The following is a 21,828-nucleotide window of genomic DNA, read 5'->3' as shown; positions in this document are numbered from 1 at the left end:
ATGCCTTGAGGCATTGCTATTTAGCTAGAGAGCCTTCCAGGTCCAATCCTGCCCAGCTCAAAAGGGATTAGAAACTGTGTCCATATAGTGGAAGTTTGGTGGTCCCTGCTGAGATGAGTTCACACAGGGACTGTCTCTTACTCCATGTTTATACAGTGGCCAGCACAAGGGAAACCTGATGGCGGTTGGATCCTTTAGCAAGTGCTCCTGCAGCAGGGGCCAGTGTCGCCTGGCTGGCCTTACCTCTGTGAGAGCTGGCAGCAGAGTAACTGTCACATGCACTGGGGGCGAGCAGGGGGAGTTCAGAAATCAGACTCCGAACCCTGACGAGAACGTCTCTCGCCTTTTTTGGCCGAGCTCATTATCCTTGGGGAGGGTGAGGGTCTGGCTCAGCCCGTTGACTGAGTGTTGGCCAGACTGCGGGACCTCATACCCTGGTGAGCAGTAGTCGCTCTGGACGGGCAGGTGGAGCTGCTTGACTAATGCTGGATCCCAGGGGTTGCTCCACATACAGCCAGGTTCCTCCCTTCCTCTCTTTTTTTTTCTTCCCCTGTCTCTCCTACTTTTGCCCCCTTCCTGGGACTCCTCCTTGATTTAGTGCATGGAGATGGCCTAACATAAAGCACACTGCCTGACTCCCCTGTGCTCGCTAAGCCGAACGCAAACTCCCCTGGTTTGGAAGGGAGGATAGGGTGCAGTTTGTGCTTCTGTTGTCAGGTAGCTCCTTGCCCTGCCCCCCCCCCCCATACATTTTTTGGCATGGTGGGAGAGAATCTGGCCTGAAGCTCTATTACTTAATGACCTTCTGGTACATGCAGCAAGGAGGCAACCCCCCCCCCCCCCGCAGCCTCAATTTCAACAACAGAGAAGGGCAGCATTTCAGCATCAGCTTATTCACTTTGATGTTGAATTCCGCACTCGCCCATAACTCTGTGGATGAGGATGAATAATTAAGGACATGCAAATCAGCACCGAAGTCAATTTTATCTTAAAGGGCCCCATACAGCATGGCTCAGTGTGCTTATGTGCTGAGCTACACCCATAGCGATTCCACTGTAGGCTTGGGGGAGGAGTGGATCTTATGAAGGATGAGGCTAGAGGCATCCTGAAGTCCTCAGAGGAGGGAAGTTTTGGGAGCTTAGGATCCTGCAGGTGGGGGAAAGGAGAGTCTGGCATGTTGTGGGGAGAGGAGAATTTGGCAGCTGGGTGAGTTTCTCTGGGAGATGTTGGGGCTTAGGGAGGTATTGAGAGGAACAAGAGGTTATAGGCCCCAGGAAAATTAACAGGATGTGAGAATTTGTGGGCTCAAGGAGATCTGAGGGAGAGGGAGACTTTGGAGGAGTTGGACTAGGAAGGGTGGGGGAGGATGCAGAGATTCAGGGGGCTTGGGTTAAAGCTGGATCTGCTTGGATCCTGCCATATGTTCTACCCAAGCCCCTAAATTGTCCCATCAAAGGAGAAACTCTAGTTCCGCTTTCTGTTCCAGACACTCCAGATCCTGGCAGAACCATAGGGGAAAAACCCAGTTCTGGCCCCTGCACACCGCAGGGTCCTGCCAGTGTTTTGCCCCTCTCCTCCAAACCCCACTGGCTAAATAGAAAACAAGGATCACGATTCCCATTGCTCTGGTATATTCCAGGCATCAGGACATAAGCCTGACAGATCCCTGGATGGATCCAGCTCTGGGATCCTGCTGGGTGTTAGCCCTAATCTCCCACATTTCACTGCCTACATAGGGAGCAAGCTCAGCAACTCCAGCTGCCCCGCGAGAGCTCCAGACCTAATGGCGCCCTCAGCGCCACCACAGCTGGGATCTGGCAGCTGGCTCCTGCCAGACTCTGCAAATTTGGGCCACGGACCCAGTCAAGAGGCCATCAGAACAGAGAGCAAGTGCTGCTGTGTGTGCCCGGCCCAACACCTCTGGGGCAGGGTGAGTCCGGGGCCAGGTTTTTGCAGTGCCTTGATGGGGCGCGGGGGCGGGGGGTGCTTTCTGGGGGGCAGAAGGAGCAGTTCCTTGTTTTTGAGTCGGGGGCTCCGGGTGTGTGTGTGTGTGTGTGTCAAACCTCGGCAGGATCCAGGTGGACCCAGGGCCCCCCCAGCCTCAAGGTAAGGAGAGACTGGAGCTCTGGGGAGGCTGGGAGGATTTGGAGCGGGACTCGCCTGGAGCCCCAGGAGCAGGGGAGCTGGGGAAGGACCCTTGGGGAGGGAGCTGCAGCGTGATCCGGAGGAGGCAGGGGCGGGACTTGGGAGGTGGGGAAGGGCTGAGCTGAGCCCCGGCTCCGGCAGCCAGAGCTCAGAGGACGCGCCAGCGGCTGCTGAAGATGCTGTGTTTCTCCTGGGCGCTTCTCCCGCTGGTGAGTGCCCTGCGCCGTGCGCCCTGCGCTGCGCGGGGGAGGGAGGGATGCAGGGCGCAGGGCTGCCGCGGGCGGGCGGCGGGGGGATCCCAGAACCGGGGGCGCTCGCACCTGGATGGGGCAGTTGCGCTCCGGTCTCCACATCTTGCTTTCTCCCCCTTGCGCCCACATCTGGGTGGGGCACTGGGGCTCACATCCGGATGGGGCACTTGCGCTCCGGTCCCCACATCTGGCTTTCTCCCCCTTGTGCTCACATCTGGGTGGGGCACTTTCCCTCTTCCCTACACATCTGGATCTTTCACATCCGCCTGTGGGTCTGGTGGTTGTTGTACAGATGTGGTGTCTGTCATCCTAAGACGGGAGGGGGTGAAACAAAAAAACCCCAACCCTACCATGCTGGGAATAGCCAGAAAGGGCAGAAGAAAGGAGAGATTCATTTGTCAAATGCTAAAAAAAAAATTTTAAAAAATGACTTTAGAAGTTAGAGTTATCCAGTGCTCCACTTCCCCGGGGGAGGCTTTGCATATGATTTAAAGGTTGATAAAGCCTTTGATTAGCTGTATATTGTCCAATCAGTAAAAAAACCAGACAACAACAACAACAAAACAGAAAAGTATGCAAAGCATCCACATCCCAAGTTAAAGTGGCCTGAAGGGGACCTCCGTGGGCTATAGTGATCATGGGGAAGAGAACTTTGCTGCAGAACCAGAATATAACAGAGGTGTGTATTTCCTTAGGAAGGTGCAGAGCACATGCAGTTCCATAGAGCACGGATGCTGTTTTGCTGAATACCTTTAGTGATCTCAAGCACCAAGTTGTGCTATACTATGTCTAAATTCACAGAGGCATTGGCCTCACTTTCTACATGCCCACACAGTGAGCAGAAACACCTGTGTGCTGGATTTGAATCTGTGTTTATAAACTCTGTTAACAGGGCTTGGTATTAGAATTTCCTGTTTCATGTCAGGCATGGCTGGGGTGAATGATCACACATCTGTGCACTGCCAGTTATTATCTTATCTGTTCAAAATATTGTAACAGACAGTACCAGACATAACATACTTGTCCCATGGGATTAGACAGGACAGAAATTCCTGCTTGACAATCTGTAGGTACCACATAGTCTTTGGCATCATTTTTGTCACTCACACCTGAGTCTCAGATGCATCTGTTAGGAGAGTCAGTGAGCTAAGTATCAGTCATTTTTTACTGATTGAGGAGAAACTTTGGATTCTAAATAGGAAATGCAGAAAAACCCCAGATCCACAAGGTGTTTAGAGAAAGCAAATGTTTCCTTCCTCTGCCAGAAGATCAAGGTAGAGTGGAAGAATAATTCCAACAAGGATCCTCTGATCAAATATTTGTCCAGGCATGAAAATAAACTAGAGGCCCAATCATTCAAGATGATGAAAACTTCCTATGTGACACTGATCACCCTCAATTCCCATCAACTTCAGTAAGAGTTGAGTACTCGCTACTTCTCAGGAGATGTTCATCACCTTGCAAAGCCAGGCCAAAAAGAGTGCTAAAACTATTCTTTATGCACATGACAGTAGCATCTAGACACTCAAGTGAGATTAGGACCCCACTGTACGAGGGGCTGTGCAAATGCATAGCAAGAGACATTGTCTGCGCTCAGGGGCAGGAAGGGAAACAGAGTTACAAAAAGGGGATTTGACATGCACAAGGCCACAGACCAATTGAATGCCCCATCCGCAGGCCTACACATGCCTCTTTAGCCAAAAAGCGTTTTTACCGAGTAAAGTGGAATAAAGGTAATTATTGTAAAAAAGGAGGGATTGCTACTGAGGTGTAAAGATGTCTTAATGAAGCATTTCATGGGAAGTTAGACACACAGCTTCGACTGACTGAGACACTCCCCGCTGGTAGGACATGCCTAACTCCCTCTGTAGTCTCATCGTCCGTTCCTTGTGCACCTTAAATTCCTCTTCACAGAGAGCTGTGGGTATGCACTGAATACAGGATCAGGCCTTTAATGGCAACAGATATTACGCATACTGAGAGGGGAAACTGGGCAGCGATTTCCTTTTTAAAGTATCAGTGGTAATTAAATGTTTGACCTACTTGGGGATAAATTCAAATCACTATGTTTTCATTTCTTCCTCCAGGTTATAGTTAGAAAATGTCTGTTGTATATATTTACATACAGACTACAGCAATGTGTCCATATATGCATGTCTACAAGGTTTATGTGCATATATTGCCACATATCTATGTACATATATATCTATATGTATAGATCTATGCAGTTGAGATATAATCAGATCACTAGATATAATCTGATACAACCGACAAACATTCAAGCTTTGCTCCAACCTTTAAAAACAGTCTCGAAAAGTTATTGCTTAAATGAAATCTGTAAGGCAGACAGTGAATCAGCTTGTCTTACTCCATAGGTAATCAACTTCAGAAAGAGGAAAAACGCACGGAAAATGCCCCCTAGCCCGTCGTGTTCGCTCAAAAAAGACTCCTGAAATAACCTAATTAACAGACTGGGGAGAATGACTGGACACATGTGGTTACATAGCGAGCATTCTGGACCAAGTCTGTGTAAGACCTAGCAAGCAACAAGGAGGAATTTTGACGCTAACCCAAAGGGTAGTCAGTAAAAAGTATTTTAAAAAGAGAGGCTGTGATCATGATGCTCACTGCCAATCAGAACCAGTAGGCAGAATGGTTTGGATAAGAGAGAACCACACTGGACCTTTACCCATTTTTAGACCCAAATCTTCAGGGTGGAACCCTTCTGCTGCTTTAGAAGTGTGTGGCTAACTTTCATAGTTTCTTCATTTGAGAGCTTTAACCATTGGGATGTGCTACCTTTTGTAATTTCCAAACCAAGCTGGGGAAAAGGTCTCATAGTTGAGAAAGCAAAGCAGCTGTAGGTTTGGATATAACTCCTCATAGTAGCGTTCTGGCATCAGCACAGACTCCTGACTCATGCAGCAAATAGCATACTAAGTAAATACCATCAGCATCATTTATACTAGTGTGACTCCATTTAGCCCAAACAGTCAAGTCTATGTTTGTGAGAATGGCTCCGCACCAGAGTTGGCGAAACTAAAGAACGATATATAGACTCTTTAAACAGACCCAAAAAACAACACAGGGTCTGTGGTGGGGTAAACAAACCCCATATGGGCTGGAAAGAGATAATGAACAGTGGTGAGCGTAATCAGCCTTGCCTGCCACACCTGTAATGGAGTCAGGCCTGTGAAAAGCGGGAGAGCGTGGCTCAGTCCTAGCTGGTTGGGAAGGAAAACAGACCAGCGGCTTGTGCTTGGGGAGAGAAGCTGGCTTGATCTGAGCTGAGTAGGACTGTGGCTGGTCAGAGCTTCCTTGGTGAGAAGGCTGGGCTGACACTAGACTCTTTGGGTTTATTAGGGACCTGCTGATGGTGGTAACACAGGCCAAGGTATGGAATGTCCCAGCTGGGGAGAAGGCTGGGGTCGGAGAGCTGAGCTCAGAGGGAGCGCAGCTGCATGAATAACATCAGAGGGGCAGAGAACTAAGCCCAGCAGGGCCAAAGACTCCTTTATTTTGTGTTTGTTTTGGGACTCACTGTGCCTTTGGACTCTACTACCCCGAGGAGGGGAGGGTATTGAACTTTCACAAAGGCCTGGCCAGAGGGCTGAGCCATAAACCGCTAAAGGGAGGCTGCAAACTCTGTCGAGGAAACTGCAGCACTGTGTCCTGCCATGAGGATATGCACAGGGTGGTGACCTGCTGACAGGGCCCAACTTTAGGTCCTATCAGACAGACCTCTAGATGGCAGCACAGATGCTATACGATGTTTTCATAACCCTAACCCTAACCCTAACCCTAACCTTAACCTTAATAAAGAGACTGCCCATGGATACCTCCCTTCGGTTCCCGGTGGTATTGTGCACTTAGAATATCCTTGTGGTAACTATAGTTACACACTGGACACTCCTGTCATAAATATAAAGGGAAGGGTAACCACCTTTCTGTATACAGTGCTATAAAATCCCTCCTGGCCAGAGGCAAAACCCTTTCACCTGTAAAGGGTTAAGAAGCTAAGGTAACCCCGCTGGCACCTGACCCAAAATGGCCAATGAGGGGACAAGATTCTTTCAAATCTGGAGGGAGGCGAGGGGAAACAAAGGGTTTGGTCTGTCTGTGTGATGCTTTTGCCAGAACAGATCAGGAATGCAGCCTTACAACTCCTGTACAGTTAGTAAGTAATCTATAAATAATCTAGCTAGAAAATGTGTTAGATTTTCTTTTGTTTAATGGCTGGTAAAATAAGCTGTGCTGGATGGAATGTATATTCCTGTTTTTGTGTCTTTTGTAACTTAAGGTTTTGCCTAGAGGGATTCTCTATGTTTTGAATCTGATTACCCTATAAGGTATTTACCATCCTGATTTTACAGAGGTGATTCTTTTACCTTTTCTTTAATTAAAATTCTTCTTTTAAGAACCTGATTGATTTTTCATTGTTCTTAAGATCCAAGGGTTTGGGTCTGTGTTCACCTTTACAAATTGGTGAGGATTCTTATCAAGCCTTCCCCAGGAAAGCGGATGTAGGGCTTGGGGGGATATTTTTGGGGAAGATGTCTCCAAGTGGGCTCTTTCCCTGTTCTTTGTTTAAAATGCTTGGTGGTGGCAGCATACGGTTCAAGGACAAGGCAAAGTTTGTACCTTGGGGAAGTTTTTAACCTAAGCTGGTAAGAATAAGCTTAGGGGTCTTTCATGCAGGTTCCCACATCTGTACCCTAGAGTTCAGAGTGGGGAAGGAACCTTGACAACTCCTCAGTGCATAAAGGTACCATGAAAGCTCCTTATATGAAAGGGAAATGAACCTGGCTGGTTTCCTGGGGCACAGTCATGTTACAATCACTGTAACATCTCAAAATCTCCCCCAAATTACTCTGGGTGTACAGTGTGCTAGGGACTTCAGAGCTGCAGTGACGACAGACCCAGTCCTGCAAGGTGCTCAGCTGAAATCAAAGTGAGTTCGGGGCACTCGCAGCTTGATCCATGACCCACGGAAGGCAATGGAAATTCTCCCGCTGACTTCAGTGGTCTATGGATCAGGCTCTCTGCCCCACAAATAGCACTCAGGGCCTTGCAGAGACTGGGGAAATGGGGACTGTGCTTTATGGCAAATCTCAATGAGCTCATAAACAATGTCCTATTTGCTGGAGAACATATGACAATGAGCTTTCTAAAGAGTGGTTCAATAGGCCCACCAGGGCTTCTCCACTCAATGCTTGGAACACACCCCCGACAGCTGCTAGAGAAACTTGGGGGTGAAATATGCCATTCAGTATAATATGACTTTAATTTGGTAATGTCTTTGCTATGTTTTTCCTGTGGCCCAAAACACCATATGGGGCTAAAAAACCCTCCAAAACAGTTGTCAATGGATGGTGTACATTCCAGCCATGTTATAAAGAGAGGACGGGGAAGTGAAGGGGATGAAAATACTTGGTCATCAGAGCTATGGCATGCAGGGGGTGGGGGGAATAAAAGAGTACAAGCCAGGGAAGAAAGGGATGTTTTCAGGTGCGATTTGAAATGAGAGATGGGGTGAAGAAATATAGAAAGGCTGTCCCCCAACACTGGAGCTGCATGTGCAGTGGGGGATGAGAGCTATGAGAACTACTCACACCAAACAATTTTTGGGCTTGATACAGAAATTCTTGGCTGAGGTTCTCAGGTCTGTGTCCCGCAGGTGGTTAGACTAGATCAAGGATCTCAAACTCAAATCACCATGAGGGCCACATGAGGACTAGTACATTTATAGTCAAAAATGAAAAAAATGAAGAGTAATATAGAATGCTATTAGACGTCAATGTATTCACTTTTTTAAAACGGTAATGCAAAGAGGGGTTTTAATAAAATATAAACACCTGTAACTATTCCTTATGTGGTCAGTAACACTGATGATGATCTATACTACCAGTCTATCAATGTAGCTGTAATGGCAGGAACTTTTTAAAGTAACTATTCATACAAAATACGTTGCCACTTTTAACAAACATTCTTCCCAACTACTCACAGCAAAGAATCATACATGCTGAACTTCATACCTCAGACTGCTCATCTAGTCCATGAGGCCCTGCCCCTGCCGCACCTCTTCCCACCCCTTCCCCGCCCCATTCCAACCTCTTCCCCAAAGTCCCCGCCCCAACCCCGCTCCCTCACTGCCCCTATTCCAACCCCTTCCCCAAATCCCTGCCCCAGCCCTGCCTCTTCTCTGCCTCCTCCTCTGAGTGTGCCGAGTCCCTGCTCCTCCCTCTCCCTCCTGGAAAGCGCTAAGCGCCGCCAAGCAGCTGTTTGGTGGCGGGAAGCTTGGGGAGGTAAGCAGAGGAGTGGGACGCGGCACGCTGGGGGTGGGGGTGGAGGAGGGGAGGTGCGGGGGAGGGAGCTTGGCTGCCGGTGGAGTCGGTGCCTATGGCGGGCCGCAGGAAATAACTCCGTGGGCCGCATGTTTCAGACCCCTGAACTAGATCATCATAATGGTTCCTTCTGGCCTTACAGCCTATGAATTTATCTGATGAATGTGGCCCTTTTTTCTGCTTGTGAATAACGTCCAACCAGACTTGGTTACACATTTATTCAAAACACTTTGGGTTATGTTGCCAAAAGGGACTGGTGAAGTCAGGTGCCCAGTTTGAGACATTGTCCAGGGGCTTGACTTTCTGAGGATAGATTGAATGTATCCCAGCCCGGAGTTCACAGCCCTGCTTTTTTCAAAATGTGCTAAGAATTTTTAATGGCCACATGTTGACAGGACCACTGTGGTATGGCTCATCTAAAGACTGCATTTTTGGCATCATAGCAGCCCTTGGGGCATTATGTTTGGCTGGGCTGTGAGGGTAAGTTTGGGGGGAGGGATAGCGCAGTGGTTTGAGCATTGGCCTGCTAAACCCAGGGTTGTGAGTTCAATCCTTGAGGGGGCCATTTAGGGATCTGGGGCAAAAATTGGGGAATGGCACTGCTTTGAGCAGGGGGTTGGACTAGATGACCTCCTGAGGTCCCTTCCAACCCTGATATTCTATGATTCTATGGTAGTTGCCAACTGAGTAGGTAATGCCTCCTGAAGTAGGCAGGTGTTTCTTGAAGGTCTCCCATCCAAGCACTTGCCAGACTTGGTATTGCTCATTTGATGAGACCTGAAAGGATCCCAGCCCAAGGTGATACAGCGTGTGGTTTTACTCTTCTGATACAGACAAGCTGGCACTTCACAAAGCAAACAAATAGATTATCACGTCCTTTTCTATTTGCACAATGCTGGAGTTTTCAGCATTCTAAGCATTTTGATGTTAAGAATACAACAGATTTACGAGGCCAGATTCTAGTTTAGGATTTTCTATCACACCCATCCCTATTGTAAGTAGACAGCCCTTGTTCGACGCTGAGCTTTCTGAAGGAAGATGGAAGGATGACCCAGTGGTTAGGGCAGTAGCTTTGGACTTAAGGTCCCTGAGTTCAAGTCCCTGTTCTGACACAGGCTGCCTGTGTGACCTGGGCAAGTCACTTAGGGGTAGATATTTGAAGGCTCACGTGATATATAGGAGCTTCACTCCCATTGGGTTTCAGAAGCTAGATGCCTTTGCAAATCTGCCCCGTAGTTGCTCTGTGCCTCAGTTCCCCATCCCTAAAATGGACACAGGGGTACTGAGAGGATAAATACAGCAAAGCTTCTAAGGCTTCAGAAACAATGATTGCAGGGGCCATGTAAGTACCTTACAAGGATTGAGACCACTGTGAATTGTGGACATGCAGCAGCTTGCAGTCTGAAGCCCTAAATTGTTACTGTTCATCATTTAAGATGAATAACCAAGTATTGTGTAAAGTACAAGTGAGAGACAGTCAGCAACAGCAGACGATGTTCTGGCCAGAAGGGTTTTCTGAGTGCAAAATAATTTACCTTTTTTTTTTTTTTTAAAGCCCGAGGAAGGCCAGCTAGTTTAACATCATCACGCTTTGTATTTTTGAGGGATGTTTCCCCCTCTTCTTGTATAACCGTGTTTGCTTTCAGTAAGGCTACCCGCTCGGTAGCATACAGCTCCAACATCATGTTTGTTTCAACATCATTTTGTTTCTAGGCAGGCCAAAGGTAGGGCTGCTGTTGGACTTGTGGTGATTTGCAAGCTCTGACGGGTCAATGATGATATTTAACGTATGGGATGGTCCGTGCCAAAGGCCACTAGGCGTCCTGACAAACAGAGACATTTTGCAATTTATTTCTGAAATGGTAGCTTATAACAAGAAACACCTTGTTAAAATGTTGATGTTCTAATTGCTCATAATCTTAGCATGATTGATCTTAGCCAACAGTCAGACTGGAGTTTCCTAAGAGACACAGAAAGAGTTTGGGATGGTGATGCACAAGGTGGCATTATTCCTGGTAAGACTGCACTGAGCTATCCTAGCATGGTGCTAGGACACTTGGTTTGGAGACACTTTCTTTGAAATGAAATGTGCAGCTATTAAAGAATTCCTTGGATTTTTTTTTTTTTTGCAAGAGAAGGGACGGTAACATGAGAACAGGCAGAATATTTTCCACTGCAACTGGTTTTCAATGGGAAATGGGGGTTTCAACCCCCCTTCATTTGCTTTATGTATTGAAAAAAGTGGCTGCTTTCCATGGCAATCTTTGGCTTTTTATTGAAAAACACAAACCCCTGAAAACCAAACAGTTTTTGACTAAACTCCATCAGCCAAACATTTTTGGCCGAAAACCAAAAATGTCAATTCAGAGATATCAAAACACTTTGTTTTCACCTTTGCTGTCAAAACAAAATGTTTTGATGTTCCTGATTTGAACTGTTTCACTTCAGCTCCGTTTGACCTTAACCCACACCCTCCTGAGCAGCTACTGTGGTGCCTTCTAAGAATTGGCGTTCAAGAGCATCATGCCTCTATTTTTCCTCGATAGGCTGGACTTACTGCCTAAATACATCTCCCATGATGCACTTGTGACGCTCTCCTCAGGGAGCCCAGAAACATAAGCCACTATGTTACCTCTCTGATTCTGCAGCAGAGAGCTGTGCTGGCGCTTAAACTGTCTGACAGCTTCCTGCCTCACCAGGCTGTCTGCGTGCCAGCAAACTCCAGGAGACTCTGCCAGGCTAATCCTTGCCTTGCAGGCAACATTCAGTGTTCCCCAGTTACCCAGAGGCATCTCTCTGCAGTGTCCAGTCTGTCACACTGGCCACTCCCAGAAATTCCGAGTCCGCTGTCTCCAAAGAGACAGAATCCACACAGCCTTTCGTTTAGCTGAGGACCCGCAAGTCACTTTAATGTACCGCACTGAGGCAGGTTTATAATAGAGCAAGAATCAGCTTGTTACTAAAGAACAGAGACTTAAGTGATATTAAGCAGAGATGATAGAAACAGAAAATGGATGGAAATAAAACAAACTCAAACACACTTTCTAGTGTCTGAAATTTAACATATTATAATCCTGGTCTCAGGCAACATCTCACCTACAGTCAGTTCTCAGCATCCTCAGCCCACACGGCTGAGGGGTCCACCTTTCACAGATTTTAAGAATGCTGGCCCATTTTGTCCCTTCAGTGATGGATAGCAAAGGGTTCTCTCCCCCTTTCCCCTATAGTCCAGGGGAGATATAGTCTGGCCAGGGATCCTCACCCACGGGGGGAAATGGGAGGCTGATGCACCCAAAGTACAACTCCCATGAGGTATCACAGCAACACATGTGGACACAGTCTAATACTGAACCATCCTTGAATTGAAATATTCTGACTCCGTTTAGCAATCCAAAATATTTCAATTTGGGTCAACCTGGCATGAAATATTGTTTTGATGTTCTTGACAAAATCTTGTAGTTTTTGTGCAGAAGATTTGGATTTTTTAGTTTTTTTGATGAACATTTGAATTTATCTGTGGAAAATTTTTGATGAAACTGAATATTTTTATATTATTTTGTAGAATTTTTCTGCATATAAAACCCCCATTTTCCTACCAGCTCTAGTTAACTCTTGCGTACGGGCCAAACTCCTAGCAGGGACCAACGAAGACAGATGCTAATGGCCAAGGGGCCACAACTTTTTTTAAAATAACTGAACAAGATAACACCTAAAGACGACCTGTTCTGGTAGCAGTGGAATGGGGTAAGGGAGAGGAGGAGCAACAGCAGCCTGGAACATAATCAGGTTTCCACCTTTGGTAGGGATAGCATAGTGACAGCTGCCTTAGAATACCATGCATGAATTTGATAGATACTCAAATACAGAGCATCTTAATTCCCAAAGAGACCCACCTAATCCTGACGATAGACTTGCATTATACTGGAGCTGAGATAGACCCATGCAAACTACTGCACTGGGGAAATCATTGAACCATTGAGTTTAGAATTCCAGCAGGTCATGCCCCATCAAGATGATAAGGCAGGTTCATGCTGCATCTACAGGAAAGGGGATCTCTCTTGCAGGAAGTGGATCAAGTGCTAAAATGTCCAGCAAACCCACCTGATCTCAGATTAATGCTCACAGTAAGTTGACCAGATGTCCCAATTTTATAGGGACAGTCCCAATATTCAGGGCTTTGTCTGATATAGGCACCAATTACCCACCACCTCCTGTCCTGATTTTTCACACTTGCTTTCTGTCACCCTAGCTCAGAGTGATAGGAATGGGGAGGAGGGGAAGGGTACTGGCAATGCATTCATATATGACACACACAACTCCACTTACCAGACGGAACAATGTAATTCGGGTCCTATCGTGTTCACGGTCTGCACATTAGTACAGGGACTATTTCTTTTACCTCCATGCAAGCTTATGGTGCCATATAAACATTAAATGCTAAGGACCTGATTCACTCTTATGTTGAACAGTACCATATTCTGCAAGTAGTCCCATTCCCATCAGTGGGACCGTTTTCAGAATTAGGTTCTACTCGGTGTAAGGGGGACAGAAGCTAGCCCTATATAATGATGACATTGGCTGCCAACTGGTTTCATTTTGTGATATGTCAGAGAAAGGATTCTCTACGCAAAATAAATTGCATTGCACGCCTATGACTTTCGAACACCCTGCGTAAAAATATCCCAACTATAAACAATTTCCCATTATCAACAACCAGTTACAAACACTTTAGGAGCTGAAGAAACAGCTTATTTCCAGCCAAACCACTGAAAGGTTGTTGTTTTTTTAAATGTAAATTGCGGTTGATTTTCATAGTAATCATTTTATTACTGCTTCTAAAGTTGTTTGTTGTGCCAGGGCAGTGCAAAATGCAATATAGTGGAAAATATAAAAAATTAAAGAAGCATTGTGTTGGATTCTGAATAATAGCAAATTCAGAAAAAGAAAAGGAGTACTTGTGGCACCTTAGAGACTAAATTCAGAAGCGTATTCCTAATGTACAATAACAAGAGATGTTATTTTAGGAGTTGATCATGCTGATTTTAAAAAAAATATATTTAAGGTTGCCCATTCTCAAAGCACAATGGGTGAAAAATAACCATTGTTTAGAGTGTGTCTTTGTTTTCTTTTCACGTTAACTCTTTCATTCTCTTTCCATTCTAATATGTGAGCCATCGCAAATGCCACATGTTTAAAAGGCACACAGTCCTTTAAAGCCCCAAATGTAGGTGTTCTTGCAAAGGATTTTTAAAGATGAAGTCTTGCCCTTTTCTCTAGGTGGAGATTATTGTGCAGTTTTAACTGTTTATGTGGGCAGTAAAATTTCCATTCAGGCTAAAAACAGAATCCTGATTTCCCATTAAATTGCGCCGTGTATTGACAACATTCCATAAGTCTATAAATCAACTTCCTGTGACTGCAAAAGAGACCCAGTGTAGTGGTAATGTCAGGATTGGTATAATAAAAGACAAGACTTTTACTTAGGGGCTTAGGGTGGCTTACAGTGTTCTTCAGAAATGTCTCGGTAAATCTGCAATCTATCACTTAGATTAAATCAGCATTTTCAGTGCTTCTGGGTGTGTTTTAAATAGGCCAGCTTGCAAAAGGCCAAATCGTGTTGCCTTATTCACTCATATGGTCCCAGTGGCTTCAGCTGAATGAAACTTTTGGTGCTATCAATATGTAGCACTCAGATACTCTGCTTCTAATACTCCTATCACTTATACTGGTTTTACGCTGTGTAACTCCACTGAGTTCCATGGAGTTACTCTGGTTTCACACCAGTGAAAGAGAGTGGAGAATCAGGCCCTCTATGTCTATGAAATGGGAGGAGTACCTCAGGCAGTGGGGACCACCCATCCTGAATTTGGTGGAACAGTCCCGAAATACAGTGTTCAAGTCCCGGTCCTGGACTGAATTGTCCCAAATTCCTTGCAGAGTAGCTCCACACCTGCCCGAGGCTTAGGGGCAGCGCCAGTCTCTTCCCTGGGAGAGCGGGGGGAGAGGGGGGACTGAGGTGGGCATTAGCACCCCCTCACTATGAGGCCCCATCCCCTGCTCTTCCTCTCCCCCCCACGGCCCTGCCCCCTGGCCAGGCCGGAAGCTGCAGCTGGGAGTAGTAAGAGCTGCCCAGAGAGTCCAGGCCACTGTGTCCCTACCCTGCCCTAGGTGGCATGCCCTGGGGGGTGGGGACACAGGCCGGGGCTTGCTCTTGGGCCCCCAGGCCCTCCACAGGGGGCTAGGGCTTGGGAGGGGGAAGAGGAGGAGCAGGGGGCGGAGCCACAGAGGGGGGCAGGGCTCCTACTTATGTCCTGCTTTTGCCTTTTGAAAAGGTGGTCACCCTAACCTCAGGGTGTTGTGAGGCTAAAAATCCATAAATGATTGTGAACTGATATCACCGTGGCGAGGGCCATCTAGATCAAGTCATGGCCATGAATACCACTTTTTTGCACTGTTCTTAACTATGATTTCTCCTCTTTCAGCTGAACCTCAATGTTGTGAGCGTATGGATACCCCTCATTTTTGCTGATGTATACATTTACACTACGTTTTTAAATAGCTGGAGATTTTTCACTGCATCCCCATAAGTCTCTTGCTGACTTTAGTGGGGGGGAGGGTGTCCCCAGGGAATGCAGCGTTCACAGCCGTTTGTTATATTAATGTAAAATGTATATCAGAATTCAGACCATAATGAAAAACTCTTCTACTACTTTACTTACCGCTGCCCATCTTCTGTGTAATGGCCCATCATGGCCATTGATAGAAACACATGTGCTCAGACCCATGACTCCATGCCATGGCTCCTCCCTGATGGAATTGCGGTTGCTGATCACTTGTATTGTACTGGCCCCAGTTGGGATTGGGATCCCATTGCACTAGGCACTGCAAAAACACAGAGCAGAAGCAGAGTCCCTGCCCCCAAAGCGCTCACAGCCTCAATTCATAGGCACCGACTCCGTGGGTGCTTCGGGGCTGGAGCACCCACGGGTAAAAATAGTGGGTGCTCAGCACCCATTGGAGGGCCCCACCAATCAGCTCCTCCCCCAGCGCCTCCCGCCCGCCGCTGATCAGCAGGGGTCAAGCACCCCCGGGGAAATCAGAAAGTTGGCACCTCTGTCTAATTTTGAATCTAATATCAAGCTCCAGGGTGTATTCCTCCAACAACTGCATTAAGATTCTTAAGAATTTGTCAGCAAAGGGGAGAGTTATTCACCATGGAACCTGTTAAATCACACCCACCATTTCTACCTATCTCTTGCCCAGGTTGCTTCTATCCATCCGGAATGCAAGATATTCCAACAGGTGGTGAAAGACCAGGCTCTATGTTTAGAAAAAAATGAAGCTACTTTACCCATCTTAAAAGGTAAGAGACATAGGCCCTCTGCTGCAAAACCTGACATGAGCAGTCTGTGCTTGACTTCAATAGGGCTAGCTGCATAAGCAAGGCCTGCTCTCTTGAGTAAAGTTTTGGAAGGTTTGGCCTGATTTTTCTCATCACTTGTGCTCTGTAAAGAACTTGTATCTTGAAGCATCTCTTTTTTCTTTTTGATTGTAGTGGTGTTTTGTGTTGATACTACACTTTATTTGTCCATTGCTTACATTCATAGCCAGTATAACCTTCGGGGGGGCACATCCTCTGCTGGGTAATTTGTCACACGTCCATTGGCTTCCATGGAGCTGAATTTATGCTATCCTCACATCGCCCCAGTAAGTAGGCAGTTACTATTATTCCCATTTCACAGAACAAAACTGAGGCACAGAAAGTCTAACGGACTAGTCCAGGCTCTCATAGGATGTCTGTGATAGAGTAGGGAAGTGAACTGAACCTGAGGTACTAACCTGCGACTTAAGAGACCTGGGTTCATTCCCCCATCACGACTTCCTGTGAGACTCTGGGCTAATCATTTAGCCTTTCTGTGTCTCAGTTTCCCACCTGTAAGAGGAAATTACTATTATTCCCATACCTTACGGATGTGATGTGAGGAGAAATCCATTAGCGATTTTTCTTGTTGCCCAGTTTTGTTTTACTGACTACCATTTTTCAAGATGATGGTACAGTTAGGATTGCAGTTGCTTGATTCTTATGCAGAGGTGAAAGTAAGCCGGTCTGGGCAGGTACAGAGTACCGGTAAGGAAAGGTGCAGCAGCGTACCAGCAAATAAGTGGAGCATTCAGTACTGGCTTACTTTCCCCTCTTTTGGCTACATAACAAACAGTTTAAACTCAGAGCTAATAAAAGCTTGGAAAGGGACAACTCACTGTCACATTTGTTTGTTGTTTCTCTCCCTCTCCTTCTCCAGCCAGGCTGCGGAAGGCAGGTAGGCGCCGCGCTTTCCCCCGCCTGGCACTCAGTAGCAGCTGCAGCGGCTCCCTTCTAGCTTGCAGGGGGACTGGCTGAGGGAGACGCCTGCCCAGGACGACTGCCACCTGCATAAGAACAGTTTAAAACTCAGGTGCTCCCTCCGCGGTTCAGACCGCGGGATTAGGGGCCAATTCTGGCATCCTTGTTAATTTCACTCACCGTTGTTGGGTGGAGGGTGGTGACCAAGGCGGGGCAGTTCTTTTCTGCCCCCCTGGATGAGGCGATCTCCAATAGTATAATACACAAAAAATACAATCAAAATCAGGAACCATTTCCAAGTTCAAATCTAATACCCCAACAATGGTGAGTGAAATTAACAAGGATGTCAGAAATGGCCCCTTAACCCACGGGCTGAACCGCGGAGTGAACAGCTGAGTTTAAACTGTTTCTAAGCAGGCAGCAGGTGTCCTGGGCAGGCTTCTCCCTCAGCCAGTCCCCCTTCTCCCGGCTGCAAGATAGAGGGGAGCCACTGCAGCCCCTGCTGAGTGCCAGTTTAGGGGAGGGGAAGCACGGAGCCTAGCCGTGTCGGCAGCCTGGCTGAAGGAGGAGGGAGGACAAGGAGAAAAATGTGACAGTGAATCTTCACTTTTTTCAGGCTTATTCCAATATTAAAGTTTTGTTACAGACAGTACTGGTAGGAGTAGGAGTAGCTTTATTTTCTATATCTAAGTCATGCAGTGGGAGGGATCCATGAAGTATGTAGGAGAGGTGGGTTGCTTGCGTTTGGACTGCACTGGTAAGAAATGTAACTTACTTTCACCCCTGGCCCCGCCCCTTTCACCTGAGGCCCTGCCCCTTCCGGGAGAGGGCAGAGTGGGCCCCGTACTGGTAAGAGCTGTATTTTACTTTCACCCCTGCTCTTATGTCCATTTTCTCAAAAAAAGAAAAGATACAGATGAGATGAAAAAGGTATGTGAGATACTGTGTCCATGACTGTAAAATAGAAAAACAACGTCCTACTAAATTTGTGGAGCTGCATGGGATTTAGCACAATCATGTGTCATGGTGCCCAGAGTGGCTCATGACTGTAAGTGCCAAACTTACAGCAGACTGTTAAAAAGCAGGACAGAGATCCCAAATTGGTTGTGTGTTCTAGAATTATATTTCACCAGTAGCAAGTGTGAACTCCTAAAGCACTAATATAGTCTTACCATGGAGTCACAGACAGTCCCCTTAAGCAATCTAGTCTATTTTGCCACCCAGGCAAGCTGGACTTAGTGATAGATGGTTGGTATACAACAAAGATCACAAAATATTCTAGTTACTCCCAGTCCCAAAGGACCAGTCACTTACCCCAGATCAATTTGTACCTTAGATCTCCCACCAAAGACAATATTTGTAGCCAATTCTATGGTAAACTATCTAAGGATTTATTAACTAAGAAAATAAACGAGTTATTACCATGTTAAAGCAGGCAAGCATATATTCACAACTGAGGTACACTATGGTTTTACAAGGTGACAGAGTTGCAGGAATCTGTCAGCTCCAAATTTCTTTTACGGCTAACCCAGTTTAATCTATGCTTCTCTTTAGTAGCTCTCACGGGAGAGGCCAGACAGCAAAAGAAATGAAAAAAATTTCTTGTCAGCGATTTTTATTTCCTTCTTCCACAATGTAAGCTGATGGGATGAGCCCTTTTGCACGTAGTCTCTTCATGGGTGCAAGAGGGTAATGAACAAAGTCTTTGTATTGTGATGTCCCACAATGGCCCATTTAGTTTTGATAGGCCTTCTTGTTGTGCAGGAGATGGTCCCTTCTGACTGGGTTCACAGTTTCAGAGCAAACATTTTTTTCAGTTACAGGCAAAAATGTAAATATTTCCTTATAGCAGGTGTGATACAGCGTGGCCAGAAGGCAGCCCGCGAGTGATATAGGAGAGATATGTAAGTCCCAGGATGAGGAGAAGCCTTATTGCCTGTAGAGGGAAGAAAGGTTTCTATAGATTAATTAAGAGCACCTGAAGCCAATTAGAGCACCTGACGCTAGTTACCTGATAAAACCCCCTGCTTCAATCAGCGAGGGGAAGGAGTTGGAGTAGAGAGCAGTTTGGAGGAGTTGAAGTAGAGGAGAGTTTGGAGAAGTGCCGTGGCTGGCTAGAAGACCAAGACCCTAGGTAAAGAGACACCTGGCTTGTGCAGAGAGAGAGGGCAGGAAGCTCCACAAGCTGAAGAGCAGGAGAGGGAAGTAGCCCAGGGGAAGGAAGCACTAGTTCAAGTGGTTTACCACTATCCCTAGAGCCCCTGGGCTGGGACCCAGAGTAGAGGGCGGGCCCGGGTCCCTCCCTCTCCACTACCCTTCTCTGGGTTACTAGTGGGACAGTAAATTCCCTAGTTCAGGGGCAGGAAACTGCTCCCTGAACACCCCCCCTAACCCCCAAGAAGAGGAAGTGTAGGACCCATCATAATGGTACCGGCAATTTGCCACACAGGTGATAAAGAAAATATAAGTGAGATGAATGCATATAGCAATTTACAAGCATTTCATAAAGTCTGAACACTAAAGACATTGTTATAAGCCCAATACCCATCTTAACCAGTTACTAACACACTCCTAAAGCCTTGGCAAGAGCTGGCACCTGGTCTGCCAGCATCACACCATGTCATTGTGAATCTGGGCTAAGTAAGAACTGCAGCTGAGTCTTGCACTTGGTCCACTGATAAAGACACAGGCAATCTTTCCGTAAGCGATTGCAAGACTTTTGAAATGCCTCATTCTGCAGGTGTCTCTTTAATTTCAGACTCTCTTTCTTTCCAGGATGCCCAGGGGATTGGGATGGACTGAGTTGCTGGCCCAAAGCCACTTTTGGAGAAGTGGTAAAAGTTGCATGTCCCGGTTTCTTTGAAGAAATCACCAACGTACACGGCAAGAATGCTTTTTCCTATTATTAACATTCCTAGCCATTTAAAAATATGCATAATGGCTGAGATACTAAGACAATCAACATTCATGCAAGATCTAGGGCCCTGGGCTGGAGCAAGTGAGGGGGACCCGGCACCAGAACTGTGGCCCTGCCCCCCACTTCTGCCTGCGACCCCACCTTGTTCCACCCATGATCCCCCTCCGTTCCACCCTTCCCCTGCAGACCCTTCCCCAGTCTGCCCATGGCCCCGCCCCCATTCCGCCCCTTCCCCTGCAGCCCCGCCCCCAATCACTCCTTTCCGTGCCCCTCCCCACCCACTGTGGCACCGAGACTGGAGAAGCTTTGCTCTGGGGCTGCGATGGAGGGAGATTTTTCTGGGGGCCCCAAATCGACTGGGGCCCCTGGGCCTGGGCCCCATTGGCATATGCAGTAATCTGCCACTACTATCAGGGCTTGAGATTACTGGTGTCAGGAAGAATTCTTTTTCAGGGTTACATACATTCATTAGGCACATTTTTGGAGCGGGTTTCTCTAATGCAGTGCTTCTCAAGCTTTCTGATGTGGGGGGCCGGCAAACTTTTTTTCCAATGTGCGCGGAGACCGGCAGCCGATGGCTCGCGGACCGGCACCAGTCCGCGGACCACCACTTTGAGTAGCACTGCTCTAATGTATCCTACATGCAGCAATGTCCATGACCAGATAATGGACTGGATGAACCATTGATCTTTCAGTACATGAATACCTCCACTTGACAGCTATGCCTTCACAATCCCTTTGCCCATTCTGATCTGGTCTGATCACAGCCGTTTGCCAAGAGATGGAATGAAGTCAGTAGAGAGTGATTTTTGCAATCATCTAGGGAATGCACTGGTCCTTGCAGTGGTATTGAAAGTAGTAGAAACTACATACACAAATACAAAGGACATATTTAGCCCTTATGGATAGTAGCTTAGAAAAAATAAAACTCTTCCTAATTTTGCCCATTTTAGCAGCCCAAAATTTGGAAAACAGAAGCACTTCCCAGCATGAATATGCTGTAGATTAGAATTGCATTTGAAAAGGGTGTGTTTGAATTTGGTGTGGAAAATAAAAGGCCCTGAGCACCCGTACTTAAAGGAATAGTCTCTTTTGAAAGAATCCCGTAGCCAGTGGATGCAGTCTGAAAGTTGATAAAGTTATAATTAGAGCGGGTAGAAACTAAGAATTTGTGTTCTATGGGAAATCCTGACCTTTCAAATTTAAATTTTGTTCCAAATTGGAACAAAAAAAGAATTATTGAAATTTCTCACAAAACTAAATTTATGGGGGGGAGGGGGAAATAGTTTCGGGTCATTTCAAATGTTCCATTTTGATACAAGTGAACTGTTTCATTCACATTTTGACTTTTTATATTTGCTGTTATCATTAATAATTTAAAATAAAGAATTCCAAATGAAAAGTCATTTTGCAACAAAAAATTGATATGGCCCATTCCAGTAAGACTGAAAAGCTTCTTTTTGGTGTTTTTTCCCCCCTTAAAAGAAATTTCATCAACATTGACAAATTCCTGCAGTAAGTACCCACGTGGACGAAATGGCATTTTTCAACAGCGAAACATCCACTGAAAAAAGATTGGCCAGCTCTAGCAGTCATCCCTCTCACCATTTCAAAACAAAAGCCAAACGCTGTGACAGTCAGTGGGGAGTATCTTGCTAAAATAGTGGCATCGTTTGTATCACTGGAAGGATGGGAGCCCAAATGTCAGAGCCCAGACAACTTTTTCTATCCTACCGTAACTGAGAGGAAGGATGGTCTTGCGGTGGGGTCCTCTGAGTCAGGATTCCTGGTTTCTATTCCCGATTTTGCTGCAGATCCTCTGTGACCTTG

At 46.5% G+C, this 21,828-nt stretch overlaps 1 protein-coding gene across 2 annotated transcripts in view; it reads left to right on the top strand.

The window, feature by feature from the left end:
- Positions 1 to 2,259: 2,259 nt before the first annotated feature.
- LOC141981810 (vasoactive intestinal polypeptide receptor 1-like) overlaps positions 2,260 to 21,828 on the top strand; it is a 40,452-nt gene continuing 20,883 nt past the window's right edge. For both annotated transcript variants that reach the window (XM_074943442.1, XM_074943441.1), the window contains exons 1-3: positions 2,260 to 2,354; positions 16,004 to 16,103; positions 19,857 to 19,964. In XM_074943442.1, coding sequence (XP_074799543.1) covers positions 2,322 to 2,354; positions 16,004 to 16,103; positions 19,857 to 19,964 — 241 coding nt within the window. In that variant the 5' untranslated portion in view covers positions 2,260 to 2,321. The remainder of the gene's footprint in view (positions 2,355 to 16,003; positions 16,104 to 19,856; positions 19,965 to 21,828) is intronic.

Source organism: Natator depressus, chromosome 2 (assembly GCF_965152275.1).
Source record: "Natator depressus isolate rNatDep1 chromosome 2, rNatDep2.hap1, whole genome shotgun sequence".
Classification (NCBI taxonomy): Eukaryota; Metazoa; Chordata; order Testudines; family Cheloniidae; genus Natator; species Natator depressus.
The sequence above is the reverse complement of the archived record's forward strand: the minus strand, read 5'-3'. Positions and strand labels throughout refer to the sequence as shown.